The sequence below is a fragment of the Neofelis nebulosa genome, chromosome 6 (assembly GCF_028018385.1).
Source record: "Neofelis nebulosa isolate mNeoNeb1 chromosome 6, mNeoNeb1.pri, whole genome shotgun sequence".
Lineage (NCBI taxonomy): Eukaryota > Metazoa > Chordata > Mammalia > Carnivora > Felidae > Neofelis > Neofelis nebulosa.
In genome coordinates, this window is record NC_080787.1 from 57753659 (window position 1) to 57776559 (window position 22901).

The 22901-nt window shown below is 37.0% G+C and overlaps 1 protein-coding gene across 2 annotated transcripts in view; it reads left to right on the forward strand.

The window, feature by feature from the left end:
- Window positions 1-22901, forward strand: part of BEND6 (BEN domain containing 6) — a 64088-nt gene that overhangs the window by 13445 nt on the left and 27742 nt on the right. Inside the window, exon 2 of one of the 2 annotated variants that reach the window (XM_058734321.1) lies at window positions 11339-11558. In XM_058734321.1, the coding sequence (XP_058590304.1) occupies window positions 11439-11558 (120 nt within the window). In that variant the 5' untranslated portion in view covers window positions 11339-11438. Of the gene's footprint in view, window positions 1-11338; window positions 11559-14320; window positions 14343-22901 lie in introns of those variants that run through there. The other variant, XM_058734322.1, reaches the window with a different exon arrangement.

Here is a 22901-nt window from a genome sequence, read left to right on the forward strand (position 1 = left end):
CTATAGCGCTGTACTTGCCTTTCACATTTTTTATTCAGTTCATAATAGAGAGTTTATATTGCGATTCAAAGGCCAATGAGAATTACATTGAATTATATTTTGATATTCATCTATTTTTCTTAAATTTGGTGACTTTTGTTTATTACAATTTCAGAGGTGGGCTTTTGCTTTTTGAATTCCGATATTAACTATATCAACTCATTAAAAGTAAACCTAAATGCATTAAGAGTTTATATTTTTATTAACTTCATTTGCTTTCTTTAGTTATAAAGCTACCCTTTCTCTATGTCTCATTTTGTAGATAGTATGTTTTTCATAATTTGGATGTTGCTCAAAACATTGTTTTTCATACTATGAGCTATAACCTATTAGTGAGCTGTGAAATCAATTTAATACGCTATGATCAGCACTTTTAAAAATAAAACAATATAGTAAATAGACTAGAAATGGAGAGACTGTATCACATATAGTAAGGGTGAGAATGTTTCATGAAATTTTCTTTTAATTTTGCGTGTTTGTTTCCCAGATCAAAATGTAAAACCTCCAAAAAAGGTTGAAAGCCACTGACTTATATTGTTCAACCAACCACATATCATAGGTGTACTCATGGCTGTGCTTATGTTTAATTTCACATTCTACATGTACTATCTAGGGAATTAATGAAATGATTTATTCTAGCAAAAAATAAAAAATAAAGAATGGCAGATAACTACTAGATGAATCTTCTACTATCAGGAACTAAGAGTGTTTAATACCAAATTCACAATATTCCTTCTGAACTTGCTAATTGGCAGGTAATATAAACATTGAATCATCTGTTTGTAGATGGTGTAACAGAATATTGGCCTGAAGTCTCCTGAAAAGTAGTCATTCTAAAAGAGGTTTGATATGTCTCTTCTGGTTGGTCTTGAAAGAATTGTGTGTTTTTGAGGAAACTTGAGGATTTACTCTTTAACTAAATCATATTACCGATAGACTCCAGCAAAAGTCTGCTAGAACTGATACATGAATTCAGCAAAGTCGCAGGATACAAAATCAATGTACAGAAATCAGTTGCATTTTTATACACCAATAATGAAGCAACAGAAAGACAAATAAAGAAACTGATCCCATTCACAATTGCACCAAGAAGCATAAAATACCTAAGAATAAACCTAACCAAAGATGTAAAAGCTCTGTATGCTGAAAACTATACAAAGCTTATGAAGGAAATTGAAGAAGATACAAAGATATGGAAAAACATTCCATGCTCATGGATTGGAAGAATAAATATTGTTAAAATGCCAATACTACCCAAAGTGATCTACACATTCAAAGCAATCCCAATCAAAGTTGCACCAGCATTCTTCTCGAAGCCAGAAAAAGCAATCCTAAAATTTGTATGGAACCACAAAAGACCCTGAATAGCCAAAGTAATATTGAAGAAGAAAACCAAAGCACGAGGCATCACAATCCCAGACTTTAGCCTCTACTACAAAGCTGTAATTATCAAGAAAGTATGGTATTGGCACAAAAACAGACACATAGACCAATGGAATAGAACAGAGACTCCAGAATTGGTTCACAAATGTATGGCCAACTAATCTTTGACAAAGCAGGAAAGAATATCCAATGGAAAAAAGACAGTCTCTTTAACAAATGGTGCTGGGAGAACTGGACAGCAACATGCAGAAGAATGAAACTAGACCACTTTCTTACACCATTCACAAAAATAAACTCAAAATGGATGAAGGACCTGAATGTGAGACAGGAAACCATCAAAACCCTAAAGGAGAAAGCAGGAGAAAACCTCTCTGACCTCAGCCGCAACAATTTCTTACTTGACACATCTCCAAAGGCAAGGGAATTAAAAGCAAAAATGAACTATTGGGACGTCATCAAGATAAAAAGCTTCTGTGCTGCAAAGGAAACAATCAACAAAACTAAAAGACAACTGATGGAATGGGAAAAGATATTTGCAAATGGCATATCGGAAAAAGGGCTAGTATCTAAAATCTATAAAGAACTCACCAAACTCCACACCTGAAAAACAGATAATGCAGTGAAGAAATGGGCAGAAAACATGAATAAACACTTTTCTAAAGAAGACATCCAGGTGGCCAACAGGCACATGAAAAGATGCTCAATGTCGCTCCTCATCAGGGAAATACAAATCAAAACCACACTGAGATATCACTTCACACCAGAGTGGCTAAAATGAACAAATCAGGAAACTATAGATGCTGGAGAGGATGTTGAGAAACGGGAAACCTCTTGCACTGTTGGTAGGAATGCAAACTGCTGCAGCCACCCTGGAAAACAGTGTGGAGGTTCCTCAAAAAATTAAAAATAGATCTACCCTATGACCAGCAATAGCACTGCTAGGAATTTACCCAAGGGATACGGGAGTGCTGAGGCATAGGGGTACTTGTACCCCAATGTTTATAGCAGCACTCTCAACAATAGCCAAATTATGGAAAGAGCCTAAATGTCAATCAACTGGACAAACGGATAAAAAGATGTGGTTTATATATACAATGGAATACTACTTGGCAATGAGAATGAATGAAATCTGGCCATTTGTAGCAATGTGGATGGAACTGGAGAGTATTATGCTAAGTGAAATAAGTCATACAGAGAAAGACAGATACCATATGTTTTCACTCTTATGTGGATCCTGAGAAACTTAACAGAAGACCAGCGGGGAGGGGAAGGGGGGACAAAAGTTACAGAGAGGGAAGGAGGCAAACTATAAGAGACTCTTAAAAACTGAGAACAAACTGAGGGTTGATGGGGGGTGGGGGAGAGGGGAAAGTGGGTGATGGGCATTGAGGAAGGCACCTGTTGGGATGAGCGCTGGGTGTTGCATGGAAACCAATTTGACAATAAATTATATATAAAAAATCATATTAGCAGGAGAAAATTTTATTACAGGTAAGGTTATTACAAAAGCAACGTTTTTGTAAACTAATTTTCTCCAATTTTCTTATTGTGTTTACAACACATAACATAAACTTTACCATCTTAACCATTTTAAGGTGTATAATTCAGAGGCATTAAGTACATTCACATTGTCATGTGATCATCACCACCATCCATCTCCAGAACTCTTCATCTTGCAAAACTGAAAGTCTATACCCATTAAACAGTAACTCCCCATTCCCCCTCCCTCCACCCTGGAGTTATCCTCAACCCCAGTGACCTCGGAGTCTGACATCTGTTACCATCACTAAATGATACTTAACAGGTCTGTATCAGTTATATCTGGCAAAATTCAGTTCTATCAAATAATAACTATTTGCTGTAGGATCTTCTATGTACGTATTATGTCTCTCAAGTACTGATCTTAATTTATTAGTAATAATGTACAGTGAAGTAAGGCACTGAGGAGAGAAAAGTTAAAGCAGCTGGCTTGTTCTACAGGAAAAGAAGTGAAGATGGAAGAAAAGAAAGCAGGTGACACGGTTTAAACTGCATTTAAATACTGTAACTGAGCCCCTATGGCGTTCAGCAAACTAATGCTCATCTGCTCACCACCTATTTTTGTACAGCCTGTAAGCTAAGAATGCTTTTTACATTTTTACATCGTTGAAAAAAATCAAGATAAGCATAACATGTCATAATATGTGAAAATCAGGTAAATTAAAGTTTCAGTGTTCATAAAAAGTTTTATTGGAACATATCCACACTTACATGTTTACGTATTATTATGGCTGCTTTCATGCTATGAGGACAGAGTTGAGTTGTTGTGACAGAAACTATACGAGACAATCTCATCACTTTGTACTGCTGCTCAGTACCCCACAAATCACAGTAATGCAGTTACAATAACTTCACAGTGTTTTAGTGTCATGCATATTGTCATACCAAGGCATTTTATTTTATTTATTTTTTATTACCAGTGCATGACAATCATGTAAAAAAAGAAAAAGAGAGAAAACTGCATTTCAGGTTTTTTTCTTTTTGAGAGACAGAGAGGGAGAGAGAGAGAGAGAGAGAACAAGTGGTGGAAGGACAGAGGGAGAAGAAGAGAGAGAAGCTTAAGCAAGCTCCACACTCAGTGCAGAGCCCTAAGCAGCGCTTAATCTAACCACTGTGAGATCATGACCTGAGCAGAAATCAAGAATTTGATGCTTAACTGAGCTACCCAGGCGCCCCAAGTATTACATGCTTTTTTTTAAATGCTTATTTATTTTTGAGGGGGTGGGGGGAGAATGAGTGGGGGAGGGGCAAAGAGAAAGGGAGACAGAGGATCTGACAGCAGTGAGCCGGAGGAGGGGCTTGAACTTAGGAACCATGAGAACATGACCTGAGCCCAAATCAGACACTTAACCGACTGAGGCACCCAGCACCCCCCCAGGTGTTTCATGCTTTTAAAGCAGAGTGGGGTGTGGATTATTTTGTCATCAAATTGGGCAAAGCATTGCATTTATGATACAGTGACACCATAGGTGTGCTAAAAGAACATGACATATGTCAACGTTACCAAACTAAGCACTCATCCCAATATTCACAATTCACAAGACAGCAACAGTCAGAAAAATTAGAAAATGTAAAATGAAATATCTCATCCCAGTAGAATTTCTTCACAAAAGTAAGAAATGGCAGGTTCCTGTCTGGTTCAGTCAATAGAACATGCAGCTCTTGGTCTTGGGGTCATGAGTTTAAGCCCCACATTTGGCAAAGAGCTTACCAAACAATCAAATGAAACAAAATGAAGTGAAAATGCAACCAAAATAAGTTTCTGAGTGGTTCATTTGTTAGCCAAGCAAGGAAAACCATTTACAGATCATGCCAGTAGCCGAAGACGTGCCCAGAAAATAAACTTACTTAAGACCATTAGACTTTCAGCAAAAAACAGTTGTTCAAAGAACTGAGGACATTGGGGACAACATAATAATCAATTTAAAAACAAGGCAAATAAGGGGCGCCTGGGTGGCTCAGTTGGTTGGGTGTCCAACTTCAGCTCAGGTCATAATCTCGCAGTCTGTGAGTTCAAGCCCAGCGTCAGGCTCTGTGTTGACAGCTTGGAGCCTGGTTTGGATTCTGTATCTCCCTCTCTCTCTGCCCCTCCCCCACTCATTCTCTCTCTCTCTCTCTCTCTCTCTCTCTCTCTCTCAAAAAAAAAAAAAAAAAGAATTGTTTTAATTTAAAAAAATAAAAATAAAAACAAGGCAAATGACTTTTTCTTGGCACTTGATGATTTCAGCAGATGCTACTGATATTGCTCAGTTGTTCTTGTTTATTTGGGAGGAATTGCTGAATTTAGAGTGACTGACAAATTAGCCTCTATAAATAGTCTTTGTGAAACAACCACAGGAGAGAATATTTTCAAAGAGGCTGGGAAAACAATGATTCAGTACAACCTGAAGTGGAATCTACTAAGATGTGTTACAATTGATGGTGGTAGAAATGTGTGTGCAGCAGAAAAAGGTTTCACTGGAAAAATTTACAAAACTTGTGAAAATATAAGGTGTTTAAAGCTACTGTCATTCATTTTATAATTTATCAGCAGGTACTTCACAGAAAATATTTTGAACGTATTCCATGCTTTTTAAGATAGCTTTATTAAAATATTATTTACATACCTTACAATTTACCCAATTGAAGTTTACAATTCAATATTATTTGTATATTCACAGAGCTGTACAACCATCACCACAATCCAATTTTTAAGAAACATTTTTGTTCTCTCTACATGAAAGGGTATTCTTATATGCATTAGCAATCATATCTCCTTCCTTGCCACGATCTCTTATCCCTAAGAACCCATTAATCTATTTTCTGTCCCTATAAATTTGACTATTCTTGAGATTTAATATAAATGGAATCACATAATGTGTGATCTTTTGTGACTGGTGTCTTCTACTTTGCATGTTTCCAAGGGTCATACATGTTGTAGCATCAGAACTTTATTTCTTATTGCCTAATAATATTTCACTATAGGGATATGCTACATTTTATCTATTTCTTCATAAGTTGATAGACATTCGTTTTTTGTTTTTAACTTTTTAGGTATTATGAATAATATAGCTATGCACATTTGGATACAAGTTTTTGTGTGGATATATGTTTTTTATTTCTCTTGGGTATATACTTAGGAGTAGAATTGATGTGTTACAGGATGACTCAATGTTTAAATTTGGGGGGAATTGCCAGACTTTTCCAAAATGCCTGCACCATTTTGCAATCCCACGAGCAGTGTATAAGGGTTCCAATTTCCAACACTTATTATTTGCTGTCTTTATTATAGCCATCTTAGTGGGTATGAAGGGACATCTCATCATAGTTTTTATGAGCATTTCTGTAATGATTAATGACATTGGGCATCTTTTTTGTGTGATTATTGGCTATTTGTATATATTCCTTGAAGTGATGCCTGTTTAAATCCTTTGCCCATTTAAAAAACTGGGTTGTCTCTTTATAAATGCATTGTAAGAGTTATTTATGTATCCTGTATACAAGCCCCTTATGAGATCTATTTTCAAATATTTTCTTCCATTGCATGGGTTGCCTTTTTTACTTTCTTGATGGTCTCATCAAGATGTTGAAGATAATGCCTTTGTTGTCATATTTATAAAATCATTGGTTAACCCAAGATCACAAAATTTACTCCTGTGTTTGCTACCAAGAGTTTATAGTTTTAGTTCTTACTTTTAGGTCTATGATCTAAATATAAATTTTGAATTAATTTGTGTGTGTTGTGTGAGGTAAGATGCGCTCTTTTGCATATGAATTTTTAGTTGTTCCAGTACCTTTTGTTGCAAAGACTCTTCTTTCCACATTTAATTGTATCTGCCTCCTTGTCAAAAATCAATTGACCATAGATGTAAAAGGTTTATTTCAGGATTCTCAATTCTACTCTAATGATTTATATGCCCATCCTTATGCCAGTACCACACTTTTTTTTTAAGTTTATTTATTTACTTTAAGAAAGAGACGGCATGAATAGGGGAGGGGCAGAGAGAGAGGGAGACAGAGAATCCCAAGCAGGCTCCACACTGTCAGCGTGGAGCCTGACCCAATGCTCAAACCCATGAAACTGTGAGATTATGACCTGAGCTGAAACCAAGAGTCAGATGGATGCTCAACCGACTGAGCCACTCAGGTGCCCCAGTACCACACTGTCTTGATTACTGTAGCTTTGTAGTAAGATTTATAATTGGAAAGTGAGCATATTCCAAGTTTCTTCTTTTTCAAGATTGTTTTGCCATTCCCAATCTCTTGCATTTTCTTATAATTTTAAGATCATTTTGCAATTTCTGAAAATATCATTATTTATTGAACCAATAGTGTCAATGGTGAATTTCATTCTTGTGGACTTGGCCATCATCAGTTCCATGAGTTTTTTCAGAAGTAGAAGTTGAATATTCTAACTTGCCCTGCTGTACACCATTTCAGTAACCTTAGCAATGGTGAAGTTTCACTGCAAATGTTTGAATTCAGGGCCAAGACTGAAATTTTTTGTGAATGAGAACTGCCCTCAACCACTCCTATGGAAGGCTGAATGGCTTTTGGAATCCTGAATGGCTAATGGAAATTAGCTTTTGCTGCAGACTTGATGTTTCTTAATGAATTTGTTAATAAACTACAAGACAAAATTGTAAGACAAAACATGTACTTATATGCAAAACATACACTCAGGTAAATTCATTTCAATAACAACAAATATGTCACTCATAAGTAATGTCTCCAGCTACTTTATACACTTCCCCTGCTGCCATAAGTTAAAACAAGAATTGAGATGTTCATCCCCATTCAGATTTACACCAGATGTAATTTTCCAGTTCAAATTACAGTTCTGGTATTGTGTCTCAGACTTCAATGAATGCAAAGAAAATGCAAAGAAATGCAAAAACCTATTTCAAAATACATTTAACTGTGCAATGAGGAGCTTCCACTTAACCTTTAATTGGAAGTAATTAATTGTTGCAATGGAGTCGCACACTAAAGGCAAATATCAAAAGAATTTAGTAGAATTCTATAAAAGTCTACTAGGAGGGGCACCTGGGTGGCTCAGTCGGTTGAGTGACCAACTTTGGCTCAGGTCATGATCTCACAGTTCATGAGTTCAAGCCCTGTGTCGGGCGCTGTGCGGACAGCTGGGAGCCTGGAGCCTGCTTCAGATTCCATGTCTCCCTCTCTCTCTGACCCTCCCCCACTCACGCTCTGTCTCTGTCTCAGAAATAAATAAGCATTAAAAAAAATTTTTTTAAGTCTACTAGGAGATGAATATCCTCAATTAAAATTATTTGCTTATATTGGGAGGTATGAACTATCTTGGGGATGATTGTGTTACATGATTTTTTTTAACTCAATACCCGGGATTTGTTTTCTTGCTGCTTCGAAGAATGAAGAAGTAGACACAAAATAAAATGAACAGCAGGCAAAAGTTTATTAGAGTATAAGATTAAGAACATCCTAACTAAGAATATCTTACCTATATAAGTATAAATAAGAATATTATGAAAGCTCTCTTTGCAGAGAGAGGACATTTGAAAGTGAATACTCTCCCACTGTAGTCCCTTGCCTACTATAGGTCCCTTGTTTTATAAGGTTTTGGTCACCTCCCTTTTCCTTTCTCCCTTGTTCCTTTTCAGGCTCTACCCTTAATGGCATGATAACTAGGTGGTGGGTTATTCATTCCTGATTGGCTCGACATCATTGTGTGAGGAGTCAGATTATGGTTTTACCATCCTTCATATAACATAAGTTTTATGGTTTATTTATTTTAGTTAGGCATTTTGTATTAGGTATTTTGTTTATTTATTTTTGAGAGAGAGAAGGAGTCCACAAGCGAGCAGGTGAGGGGCAGAAAGAGAAGAGAGAGAGCATCCCAAGCAGAGAGATGGAGAGAGAATGTCAAGGAGGCTCCATACTGTCAGAACAGAGCCTAATACAGGACTCAAATCCATTGAACTGTGAGATCGTGACCTGAGCCGAAATCAAGAGTTGGATGCTTAACTGACTGAGACACCCAGGAGCCCTTTAGTTAGGTATTGTCATTGTCAAATTCCTTAGGCGAACCTGAAGGGGGAGTCGGTGGTATCTGTTACATTCTTAAGAGGAACCTTACAGCTGAGGGAATTTGCTTGAGGTCAGACATTCCCAGAAGAAATGTTTTAAAATGTGTTTTTCCCCACTCAGGGACCTCAGGTTGTAACCTTTCCCTCTCTGCCTACCGAATCCTATCTTTCCCTAGCATAATTGTGCAATATTGTGAATATACTAAAAAACCAGTGAACATACAATTGAAATGATTAAAATAGTGAATTTTACCTCAATTAAGAAAATTACAAACTCATGGATTAATATCAGTATATGACAGCAACTATTGGTGTAAAAGACATTTTCAGATCTGGAATTTATAAAATCTCATTGCAGGTCAGCATTAACAATGAACACCTGCAAATGATTTTGATGGTAAGGAAAACTTTGAACCCCATTTAAACAAGATCTTAGTTTTAAAAATTCTATTCTCATTAGAATTGTCATACAAAAAGTTGTATTCAATTATCATTAGTATATTTTCAATTTTGTGAATAAAAATTTTGTGAAAATTTATTTTTCTTTTGCTATATAAGAACTACATAATATCCTCGATTTTGCCTCTTGACCTGCAAAACCTAAACTATGTGACCCCTTTAACAGAAAATATTTGTCAAACTTGCTCCTGGTAAATGGTTTAATGATATTTGCTAGCAGTGGAATTTTTATCTATGGAATGCTCTTAATTGTATATCCTTGATTTAGGATTGCTTATGGCAAACTTACCTAGAATCTATGGCTTTATAACTTCCTGGAAAAGGTCACACAAGGTATAGAACTCTGAGGTTATAAAATGGTGATGTGTCACAACCTAAACACTCCTCACTGTGTGAGATGACCCTCAAACCTCATGTAGAGGCCTCACTTATTCTAGACCACAGAGTACCTATGTGATCTGAAAAGAGAGGACCTACAAAGCCAACAAAATGACCTAGAGTGCACCCTACTTGACCTGTGCCTCTTGATTGCTTGTATAATTGAAATTGTTAATAAAGCTTGATGCTAGATAAGATCTCTGCTATTTGTGGCTCAGATATGATAGCCCAGTCCCATGTGTGAGCTTAAGTATTCTTCATATATTTGAAAACACAAAGTAAGTTTTCAAAGAGTCACAATAAGCAATTTTGGCAAGACCATCCCACATATTATTTCACACTTGGAGTAGAGAATGATGAATTTCTCTTAAAGTAGGTACAAGTACCATATTTATTATAAAAGGATTATTTAGTGTGATTTGGTAAGGAGCATATATTACCTTCTGCTCAACAGTGTACATATTTCTTGAAGTCCCTTTGAGCTCACTTCCTTCTGTAGTTAAAGTTTTATTATTTATAATTTAATACCTTTTCATAGAAATAAACCAATATATGCAAGTAATAAGGATGCTAAGACCAAATGTACCATATCATCTGTGTATAGCAAAAATTAAATTTGAACATTTCAACCCTGTTCTACCTAAGAATTATCATCTGCTTTATCAGGTTTTAAAAATGATTATCCCTCAAAATTTTTTTTGACATGTATTTTTGCCTTTGAGATATATTTTTCTTCCATTCTTTATGGTACAATTCTTAAAGTTACACCAGGGAAAATCTTCCACCTCAAAACTCTAGGTTTTCAGGAAAAGAAAAAACCTTTAAGCAATTCTTATTGATTTCCTTTGGAATATTTTGATCTTGATGAAATCTGCTATTATTAATGCCTTTTACAACTTCGTCCTTGAAATACTGTTTGCATAAATTTATAATGTTTCTACATTGGTTTTTAGACTCCTCATAACTGACTGACAAGAAAAAACTTGGAAAAATGGAAATTTTTCTTACACTATTTCATTTTATAAGTGACAACTCACTGCATATCAGTCACAATCACGGAAACATGACAGCCTCCTGATGATGAAATTGAAAGACTTTTGAATCAAATGACAATGTGTAATAAATTGGTCAGTGGGAGATGGGGCGCCTGGGTGGCTCAGTCGGTTAAGCATCCGACTTCAGCTCAGGTCACGATCTCGCGGTCCGTGAGTTCGAGCCCCGCGTCAGGCTCTGGGCTGATGGCTCAGAGCCTGGAGCCTGCTTCCGATTCTGTGTCTCCCTCTCTCTCTGCCCCTCCCCCGTTCATGCTCTGTCTCTCTCTGTCCCAAAAATAAATAAGCGTTAAAAAAATTTATTTTTAAAAATAAAAAAAAAAATTGGTCAGTGGGAGAAAGATAAGAAGCATTTAGTAAAAGTACTACTTGAGTGGCTAGTGCCATTATGAAACATATAGTTGCTAAATATATTATGTATCCCTTTTTGTTTTTGTTTTTAAGGAAAAACACTGATGTTGGGGCTACGTCCAGAATAGCATCATCTACATGGGCACTCCCTCCTCCTACAATTTCAGAAAATATTTGATAACTACTTGAGAAAATGCAGAAGATCTTGCAAACAGATGACATTACCAATACCCAAGCTCTTAGAAAAGGAAAAAGGAAAAGGACAGAGACAATGGACTCAGAGAATGCAAATAGTGACATGGATAAAGGACAGGTTGGTGTTCTGTTACCTCAATGCCATTTTTGTATCTAGCTCCAGCACAATTCCATAATTCTTTTCATAATGTATGAGTTAGTACTTTCCCGTCTTCTATTAACTTATGCTTCCCTTTAATTCTTTATTCAACTAAGGGAATAAAATGCCCTGTTCTCTTTGTGATGTTGAACAAGTTGAGTGAAAAACTTACTCAAAAGTCATTTTACCTCCTTCCATATAAGTATGACCAATCATGCCGTTGTTCAAACTATCCCTCATATTCTGGGAAATGAAAGAGCAGCAAACTGTCAGAAACTATTTTTCCTCTCAAAAAGTACTGAAGAAATTGAGATATCTCTTTAGGATTCAGTTTCTTTTCTTTTGTAACTCCAATTTGTGGCCCACGTTCCTCACTAGTTTGGTCTAGGATCCTTTCTTATTTTTATTCGTTTATTCCTTTTTGATTGGAATTCCCCACTCCCATACTCCTCTTATGCTTTGGACAATCCATCAGTGTGTTTATTCTGGATCTTTTTATTTGTGTGTCCTTGCAATATATATATTTGTGTATGCATTTATAATACATGTAGTGTTTTTGTGCATGTATTCTTACACAATTTTTTAAATACATACTATACATTCTCATAGTTTAAAATATATTTTGGTCCTCCGGGGATGGTGTCTAGGGGCATTCAGGATGGTCTGACATTTGACACACTGTCATATGCCTCTAGCAAAACTAGGCTGTTCCAAAACCCTGGTAATGGAATTGTTTACCTTTATACTAAGAAAGTTAGTAAATCACCAAAATTTGCCTGTGGAGTGTGCTCGGTCCATCTTTAAGGAGCTTGTGCTGTGAGACAAGACCTAAAGTTCTTATGAGGTTCTCTAAAACGAAAAGACATGTCAGCAGGGCCCATGGTGGTTCCACATTGCCAAATGTGTGCTTGACAGGATCAAGCACGCTTTCTTTACTGAGGAGCTGAAAGTCGTTGTGAAAGTGTTGAGGGCACAGGAAGAGTCAGAAAGCAAAATAAATTATAAAGCTTTTCTGAGTTAAAAAAATCAAAAGGCATATATATATATATATATATATGTAAACATACACACATTTATGTGTGTGTGTGTGTGTGTGTGTGTGTGTATTTTTTTAAGGGGAACTGTGAAAAGTCTCCCTCACATCCCTGTCTCCCGTCTACCCTGTTCCCACTTCCCATCCACACCCTATAGGTAAACCACATTTGTTGCTTTCTTGTTTATTCTTCCAGTGTTTCTTATTCGAGTAAAGCAAGTATAAACATAGATATTTTTATCCCCTCTTTTGTACAAAAAAGTAAGTTACCAGACATGCTGCTTAGTACTTTGCTTTTTTACTTGATTTTTTTGGTTTATTTATTTTAATGTTTTTTAATGTTTATTTATTTTTGAGACAGAGCATGAGCGGGGGAGGGGCAGAGAGAGAGGGAGACACAGAATCTGAAGCAGGGTCCAGACTCTGAGCTGTCAGCACAGAGCCCAACGTGGTGCTCAAACCCATGAACCGTGTGAGATCATGACCTGAGCTGAAGTCAGATGCTTAACTGACTGAGCCACCCAGGCACGTCTATTTATTTTCAGAGAGAGAGAATGAGTAACTGACTGAGCCCTTTATTTAATGTTTTTTGAAGATCTTTCCACTAGTACATAAACAAGTTTCTCTCTTTTTTTTAAATGTTTATTTATTTTTGAGACAGAGAGAGTGGGGGGGGGGGGCAGAGAGAGAGGGAGACAGAGGATCCAAAGCACAGAGCCTGATGTGCGACTGGAACTTATGAACCACAAGATCATGACCTGAGCCGAAGTCAGATGCCTAACCAACTGAGCGACCAGGTGCCCCAGAACTTTCTCTTTTTCACAACTCCATATTATTCCACTGTATCTATGAACTAATCTTTACTTACCAGTATTACATTGGTATAATATATACCTCAACCCGTGTCAGATTTTTCAGTCAGCACTGTTTTTAACATTTATCTATATTGCTAATATACATCTGACTCATCATATCTAACCACTGCATAGCATTTTACTTGCATTGTCCTTTTCTCCAATGATGAATACCTAAGTTTCCTGCACCATCTTGCTACTACAAACAATGAAAAAAAAAATACCCTCATACCTGTCCTTTTAAGAAAGAATGTGAGGGTTTCTCTGGAATAAACACATAGGAAGGATGACTTATGGCTTATAAGTTATGTGTTTGTTTCTAGTTCATTTGACCAGATATTATAAGATTACTTTCCAGAATGTCCACATCGGTCCACATGCCCAGAAGCAGCACACTAGGGACTCCTATATTTGTACTTCCCTACCATCACTTAACATTTATACTCATATTTTATATTTCTGGCAATGATGGGAGAAAATGACATCTTTCTTCAATTTATTGGTGCAGATTTTGGGGATTCAGTAGTTCACTGAGGAGTAAAAAAGTCACAAGATCTTGCAGGCCAGTGTTGTGATTTCTTTAGCAATTTATTTTCTTCAGAAAGTTACTAGCTTTCCAGATTACTTATTTCTATTTGATTCCATGGCTAGTAACTACAGCCAGAGATCTTGGACCAGAGATTTGGTCATAAATAAGCTTGAAAACTCTCCTCTTTTATTATGGTATCTGTGTTCATCCTCTTTTCTCTCCAATTTGTGGCAGTTATCTAATGGCCATGCGAAACAATAAGCTCAAAGGTAACACACTGAATTTGATACTTACCATTGGGACAGATCTCAACAGATATCAAGAGAAGCTCTTGAGAAAGCCTCGAGGTCAGTCTTACCTCCTGCTGTTTAGATATGGCAGTAATTGGCTTTTCAAACCTTGAAGATTTAACATTACTGATTATTGGTAAATTTAGATTGTAGGCTACATTCAGGTGAAAGGAGGTAGAAAGAGAAAACCTTCCTCTCTGCAAACTGGTTAACTGACAAGAAGTCCCTGGTACACACCGACATTTCTTTTTCCAGGCTCAGTAAACACCTGGTCTGCCTTCCAAAGTATTCCAGATGACAGGTTTACCAAATATGTCACAAGGTCTGACAAGAGTCAACAGCTTTCCAACACGTTATATCTCTGCTTTTTTTGGACGACAACCTGATCTCTGAATGATTCAAACATATGTCAGGTTTTGGATATCTTGCTTCTAGGTACCAAAATCTGTATTAGTTATGATGCATGTTTCAAAGGCTGTAACAAGTCCCAAATATAACAGTGGCTTTATACATGATGGAGGTTTACTTCCCTTTCACATAACAAGGGCAGTTCAGGCTTACTATGGCAACTCCACAAAGTTGGGGCTTTCTCTTATCTTGCTGGTCTACCTTACTCAACACAGAGCCTCTATCTCTGGGTCCAAAGTGACTACTCCAGCTTCCACCATCATGCCTTCCTCTCTGACAACAGAAGAAGAATACAGGTGGTAGACATGCCCGTTCCTTTTAAGGTCATGATCCAGTAGTGGTACACATTGCTTCTACTTCTATCTTATTGATGGACACTTAGTCACATAGCCACACTGAGATGCACAGGAGCCTGGGAAATGTAATCTTTAACTGACAGCTACCTGCCCAAGTAAAAACCTATCACTCTAAGAAAAATGGGAGACCACATACCTGGAGAGAAGTAGTAGTCTCTGTCACTGTCCACTTTTCTATTGGACTCTTATCTTTTCTGTTGGTTTTTTTAGTCTATTCTAGAGGGTTTCCTGTTCCATTCTTATCAATTTGCATAAATACCATTTCTACTGAAGAAATTTAGTCTCTTATGGTTTTTGTTTTTGCAAATATCTTCTCCCAATCTGATATTTGTCTATTAACTTTATATTTTCCATTGATGTTTACAAATAGATTTGCTTTTGCCTCATTTCATTTATTTCTTTTAGGAATTTGCTAAAAATGGTAAGAACTAGGCCACAGATTCTAATTTTTTCAAATTTCTCTGCATAGATTTATGGCATCCTTCAGTTTTCAAAAAAAAAATCTTTCATTTTTATTTAGCTAAATCCATCATTTTTTTTCCTGTAGGATTTATATAGCTAATGTGAGTACATTAGCTACTTGCCTACATATGATAATAGTAATTTTCATTAGCCCTATATATATTATATATGTCACATAGATGCATATATATAATAATGAAATACATGCACATATACATATACTTGTATATTTATAAAATAAGGAATGAGGTTGAATGTATACATTATAAATCATGCAAAAATGTAATTGTATTTTCTATAACTGATCCTACTGGGCTTTCATTTCTCCATCCCTGCTTAACAAGAAAGAAAAAAGCTTCAACTTGCTTATTCACAGTGAATTACATTTAGAGTTTTCTAGTTTTTAAAAGTCCCTTTGAACTATTAGTATTTTAGTTTTAGTCACTTCCAGGTCCTTTGAGGGTTCTGTTGGCACAGCAGTTAAAGTTTGCCATACTGGCACCCACTGCCATACTCTTGTTTATTCTTTTTTTCATCTTGATAAGTGTACTCTTTAATCTCCTTCACTGATTTCACCCATCCCCCCACTCACCTCCTCTCTGGTAACCAACAGTTTGTTCTCTATAGTTAAGAGTCTGTTTCTTGGTTTCTATCTCTCACTTTTTTCCCCTTTGCTCATTTGTTTTGTTTCTTAAATCCCACAAATGAGTGAAATCATATTATATTTGTCATTCTCTGACTGACTTATATTATACTCTCTAACTCCATCCATGTCATTGCAAATGGCAAGATTTCATTCTTTTTTATGCCTGAATAGTATTCCGTTATGTATATATACCACATCTTATTTTTTATTCATCTATCAGTGGACATTTAAGCGGCTTCCATAATTTGCCTATTGTAAATAATCCTACAGTAAACAGGGATGCATGTATCCCTTTGATTAGTGTTTTTGTATGCTTTGGGTAAAAACCCAGTAGTATGATTACTGGATTATAGGGTAGCTCTGTTTTTAATTTTTTCAGGAAACTCCATACTGATTCCACAGTGGCTGTACCAGTTTGCATTCCCACCAATGGTACACAAGTGTTCCTTTTTCTCCACATCCTCATCAATACTTGTTGCTTCTAGTGTTTTTGATTTTAGCCATTCTGGCAGGTGTGAGGTAATATCTCATTGTAGTTTTGATTTGCATTTCCCTGATGATGAGTGATGTTGATCATCTTTTCATGTGTTTATTGGCCATCTGTATGTCTTCTTTGGAGAAATATCTGTTTATGTCTTCTGCCCATTTTTAATTGGATTATTTCTTTTGGGGGTGTTGAGTTGTATAAATTATTTTTTCTTTTATTATTATTATTTTTTAGAGAGAAATCAAGTGGGGGAGAGGGCAGAGGGGGAAAGAGAGAGAGAGAGATATCAAATTTTAGGCAGGTTACGTGTTCAATGTGGAGCCCGACACAAGGTTCAATCCCATGACCCTGGAATCATGACCTGAGCCAAAATCAAGAGTCAGGTGCTCAATCAACTGAGCCAGGCACTCCTATACTATAAGTTCTTTATATATTTTGGATACTAACTCATTATTGAATATGTCATTTGCACATGCCTTCTACCATTTAGTAGGCTGCCTTTTCATTTTGTTGACTGTTTCTTTCGCTGTGCAGAAACTTTTTTATTTTGTAGCCCTGACAGTTTGTTTTTGCTTTTATTTCCCTTGTCACAGGAAAAAATGTTGCTATGGCCAATGTCAGAGAAATTACAGGCTGTACTGTCTTCCAGGATTTTTATGGCTTTAGGTCTCACGTTTAAGTCTTTAATCTAATTTTGAGTTTGTTTTTGTGTATGGTGAAAATGAGTGGCCTAGTCTCATTGTTTTGCATGTGGCTTCTTCAACAAATGATGTTGAACAACATGAACAACACCATTTGTTGAAGAGATGGTCTTTTTTCCATCGTATATTCTTTCTTCCTTTGTCGAAGATTAATTGACCATATAACTGAGGGGTTATTTCTGGGTTTACTCTTCTATTCCATTGATACATGTGTCTAGTTTTAAATGTCAGTACCATACTGTTTTAATTACTAAAACATTGTAATAATAACTTGAAGTCTGGAATTGTGATAATTCCAGTTTTATTTTTATTTTTCATGATTGCTTTTGGGGCATTTGGGTATCTCAGTTGGTTGAGCGCCTGCTTTCAGCTCAGGTCATGATCCCGCAGTCCATGAGTTAGAGCCCCACATGGGGCACACTGTTGTCAGTGCAGAGCTCACTTAGGATCCTCTGTCCCCCTCTCTCTGCTCCTCCCCTGTTTGCACTCACTCAAAAGTACATAAACATTAAAAAAAAATTGCTTTGGCCATTCAAGGTCTTTTGTGGTTCCATACAGATTTTAGGATTGTTCTAGTTCTGTAAAAAATGCTTTTGGCATTTTGATAGGGATTGTATTAAATCTGTAGATTCTTTGGGTAGTATGGACATTTTAACAATATTTTGTTTCTCCAACCCATGAGCATGGAATGTCTTTCCATTTGTCTGCATCATCTTGAATGTCTTTCATCAGTGTTCTATAGTTTTCAGAGTACAGGTCTTTTACTTCTTTGGTTAAGTTTATACCTAGATATTTTATTGTTTTTGTCGCAATTATACATGGGATTGTCTTCTCTTTTTTTTAATGTTTATTTTTGAAAGAGAAAAAGACAAAGTATGAATGGAGGAAGGTCAGAGAGAGAGGGAGACACAGAATCCAAAGCAGGCTCCAAGCTGTCAGCACAAAGCCCCGTGTGGGGCTTGAACCACGAATCGTGAGATCATGACCTGAGCTGAAGTCGGAAGCTCAACCGACTGAGTCACCCAGGTGCCTCTCTTTTTTTTTAAATTGATTTATTTTGAGGGGTGCGTGGGTGGCTCAGTGGGTTAAGGTCCAACTTCAGCTCAAGTCATGATCTTGTGGTTTGTGAGTTTGAGCCCCGCTTCAGGCTCTGTACTGACAGCTCAGAGCTTGGACCCTGCTTCAGATTCTGTGTGTCCCCCTCTCTCTGCCCATCCCATTTTCATGCCCTGTCTTTCTCTGTCTCTCAATAATAAATATTTATTTATTTATTTTGAAAGAGACAGAAAGAATGTAAGTGGGAGGAGGGGCAGAGAGAGGGGGAGAATCCCAAGAAAACTCCACTCTGTCAGCACACAGCCCGACACGGGGCTTGAACCCACAAAACCTTGAGATCATGACCTGCGCCGAAATTAAGAGTCAGATGCTTAACTGACTGAGCCACCCAGCCACCTCTAGGATTGTTTTCTTAATTTCACTTTTTGCTGCTTCATTATTAGTGTACAGGAATGCAACAGATTTCTCTCCATTGATATCATATCCTGCAACTTCATGAATTCATTTATCAGTTGTAGTAGTTTTTTGGTAGTCTTGAAAGTATTCTATAAATAGTATCATGTCATCTGCAAATAGTGAGAGCTTTACTTCTTCCTTACCAATGTGGTTGCCTTTTAATTTTTTATGTTGTCCAATTGCTGTGGCTAGGACTTCCAGTACTATGTTGAATAAAAGTAGTGAGAGCAGATATCCTTGTCTTTTTCCTGACCTTAGGAGAAAAGCTCTCAGTTTTTCACCATTGAATATGATGTTGGATGTGTGTTTTTCATATAAGCCCTTTATTATGTTGGGGTTACCCTCTAGATCTATTTTGCAGAGGGTTTTTATCATGAATGGATGCTGTACTTTGTCAAATGCTTTTTCTGCATCTATTGAAATGATCCTATTATCCTTTCTCTTATTGATGTGATGTATCATGTTGATTGTTTCACAAGTATTGAACCACTCCTACATCCTGGGAATAAACCCACTTGATTGTGGTGAATGACTTTTTTAATGTATCACTGGATTCAGCTTGCTAATATTTTGTTGAAGATTCATGACAGATATTGGCCTGTAGTTCTCTTTTTCTGTGGTGTCTTTATGTGGTTTTGGAATCAGGATAATACTGGCCTTGTAGAATGAATTTCATGTTTCCTTTCCTCTTCATCTTTTGGAATAGTTTGAGAAAAATAGGTATAAACTCTTCTTTAAATGTTTGGTAGAATTTGCCTGTGAAGCCATCTGTTCCTGGACTCTTGTTTTTTGGGAGTTTTTAATTACTGATTCAATTTCATTCCTGGTAATTTGCCTGAACAGACCAATTCTTTCTTTAGCTTTGGTAGGTTATATGTGTCTAGTAATTTATCCGTTTCTTCTAGGTTGTCCAATTTGTTGGCATATAGGTTTTCATAATCTATTACACTTGTTTCTATTTCTGTGGTAATGGTTGATATTTATCCTCTTTAATTAGTGATTTTTTAAATTTTTATTCATTTTTGAGACAGAAAGACAGAGCACAAGCAGGGGAGGGGCAGAGGGTGAGGAAGATCACAGAATCTGCGGCAGGCTCCAGGCTCTGAGCTGTTAGCACAGAGCCTGAGGTGGGGCTCAAACTCACGAATCGCAGGATCATGAACTGAGCCAAAGATGAACACTTAACCAAACGAACCACCCAGGTGCCCCCTCATTAGTAATTTTGTTTATTTGGGTTCTCTCTTTTTTTTTTTAATGAGTCCGTATAGGGGTTTATCAATTTGGTTGATCTTTTCAAAGAACAAGCTCCTGGCTTCATTGATCTGTTCTATTGGAGTTTTTTTAGTTTCTATACCACTTATTTCTGCTCTAACCTTTTTTTTTCATTGATGCCCTTTTTTTCTTTCTTTTTTCTTTTTTAAATTTTTTTAATATGAAATTTATTGTCAAATTGGTTTCCATACAACACTCAGTGCTCATCCCAACAGGTGCCCTCCTCAATGCCCATCACCCACCCCTCCCTCCCTTCCACCCCCCATCAACCCTTAGTTTATTCACAGTTTTTAAGAATCTTTTATGGTTTGGCTCTCTGCCTCTCTAACTTTTTTTTTCTTCCCCTCCCCCATGGTCTTCTGTTAAGTTTCTCAGGATCCACATAAGAGTGAAAACATATGGTATCTGTCTTTCTCTGTATGACTTATTTCATTTAGCCTAACACTCTCCAGTTCCATCCATGTTGCTACAAAGGCCATATTTCATTCTTTCTTATTGCCAAGTAGTATTCCATTGTGTATATAAACCACAATTTCCTTATCCATTCATCAGTTGATGGACATTTAGGCTCTTTCCATAATTTGGCTATTGTTGAAAGTGCTGCTATAAACATTGGGGTACAAGTGCCCCTATGCATCAGCATTCCTGTATCCCTTGGGTAAATTCCTAGCAGTGCTATTGCTGGGTCATAGGGTAGATCTATTTTTAATTTTTTGAGGAACCTCCACACTGTTTGCCAGGGCGGCTGCCTCAGTTTGCATTCCCACCAACAGTGCAAGAGGGTTCCCGTTTCTCCACATCCTCTCCAGCATCTATAATCCCCTGATTTGTTCATTTTAGCCACTCTGACTGGCGTGAGGTCATATCTCAGTGTGGTTTTGATTTGTATTTCCCTGATGAGGAGTGACATTGTCTGCTCTAATCTTTATTACATCCCTCCTTTTCCTGGATTTGGGGTTTTGTCTGTTCTTCTTTTCTAGCTCCTTTAGATGTAAGGTTAGGTTGTTTATTTGAGATTTTTCTTGCTTCTTGAGGTAGGCCTGTATTGCTATAAACTTCCCTCTTAACACCACTTTTGCTACATCCCAAAGATTTTGGACCATTGCATTTTCATTTTCACTTGTTTTCATGTAATTTTTTATTTTTTCTTTTATTTATTAGCTGACCCATTCATTATTTAGTAGCATGTTATTTAACTTCTATGTATGTGTGCTCTTTCCAGATTTTTTCTTTTGGTTGATTTCTAGTTTCATAGCATTGTGGTCAGAAAAGATGCATGGTATGACTTTGATTTTCTTTTTATTTTATTGAGACTGGTTTTGTGGCCTAATATGTGCTCTATTCTGGAGAATATTCTATGCGCACTTGGAAAGAATGTGAATACTGCCATTTTAGAATAGAATGTTCTGAATATGTCTGTTAAACCCATCTAGTCCAGGGTGTCATTCAAAGCCACTGTTTCCTTATTGATTTTTTGTTTGGATGATCTGTCCATCATAATATAAGTGGGGTGTTACCTTAGTTACCATAGTAGTCCCCTACTATTATTCTATTACTATTGATTATTTACTTTATGTTTTCTATTAAATGTTTTATGTATTTGGGTGTTCTGATCTTGAATGCATAATTATTTACAATTGTATCCTTTTGTTGAATTGTCCCCATTATTATTGTATAGTGTCCTCTTTGTCTCTTGTTCCAGTTTTTGTTTTAAAATCTATTTTGTCCTGGGGCGCCTGGGTGGCGCAGTCGGTTAAGCGTCTGACTTCAGCCAGGTCACGATCTCGCGGTCCGTGAGTTCGAGCCCCGCGTCAGGCTCTGGGCAGATGGCTCGGAGCCTGGAGCCTGTTTCCGATTCTGTGTCTCCCTCTCTCTTTGCCCCTCCCCCGTTCATGCTCTGTCTCTCTCTGTCCCAAAAATAAATAAAAAACGTTGAAAAAAACAATTTTTAAATCTATTTTGTCCTATATAAGTATTGCTACCCTGGCTTTCTTTTGACATCCATTTGCATGATAAATGTTTCTCCATCCCCTTACTTTCTTTGCTGTTGTTATTGTTGTTGTATAAGAGAGGCGCAGAGGGGCAGAGAGAGAGGGAGAGAGGGAGAGAGAAGTGGGTCTCACCTGAAGTGGGGCTGAAGTGGAGCTTGAGCTTACCTGATGTGGGACTCAAGCTCACAAACCATAAGATCATGACTGAGCCAGAGTCAGATGCTTAACTGACTGAGCCACCCAGGTGCCCTCCATCCCCTCACTTTCAATCTGGTGTCTTTTTTTTTTAAAGAAGAGACTTTTTAACTTTTTGTATTTTTAAATGTTTATTTATTTATTTTGAGAGAGAGAGAGAAGATGAGCAAAGTAGGGGCAGAGAGGGAAGGAAAGAGAGAATCCCAAACAGGCTCCAAGCCCAGCATGGAGGAGCCAACACTGGGCCTCAGTCCCATGACCACGAGATCATGACCTCAGCCAATATCAAGAGTCAGATGCTTAACCAACTGAGCTACCCAGGCACCCCTGAAATGAGTCTTTTATAGGCAGAAAATAGATGGGTCTTGTTTTTTATCCATTCTGTCACCCTATGTCTTTTGATTGGAGTGTTTAGTCCCTTTACATTCAAAGTAATGATTAATTGATATGTATTTATTGTCACTTTTTTTTCCTACTTCTTTGTAGTTGTTCCTATAGATTTTCTCTGATCCTTTCTTCTCTTGCTCTCTTTCATGGTTTGTTGGCTTTCTTTAGTGATATACTTGGATACCTTTCTCTTTATTCC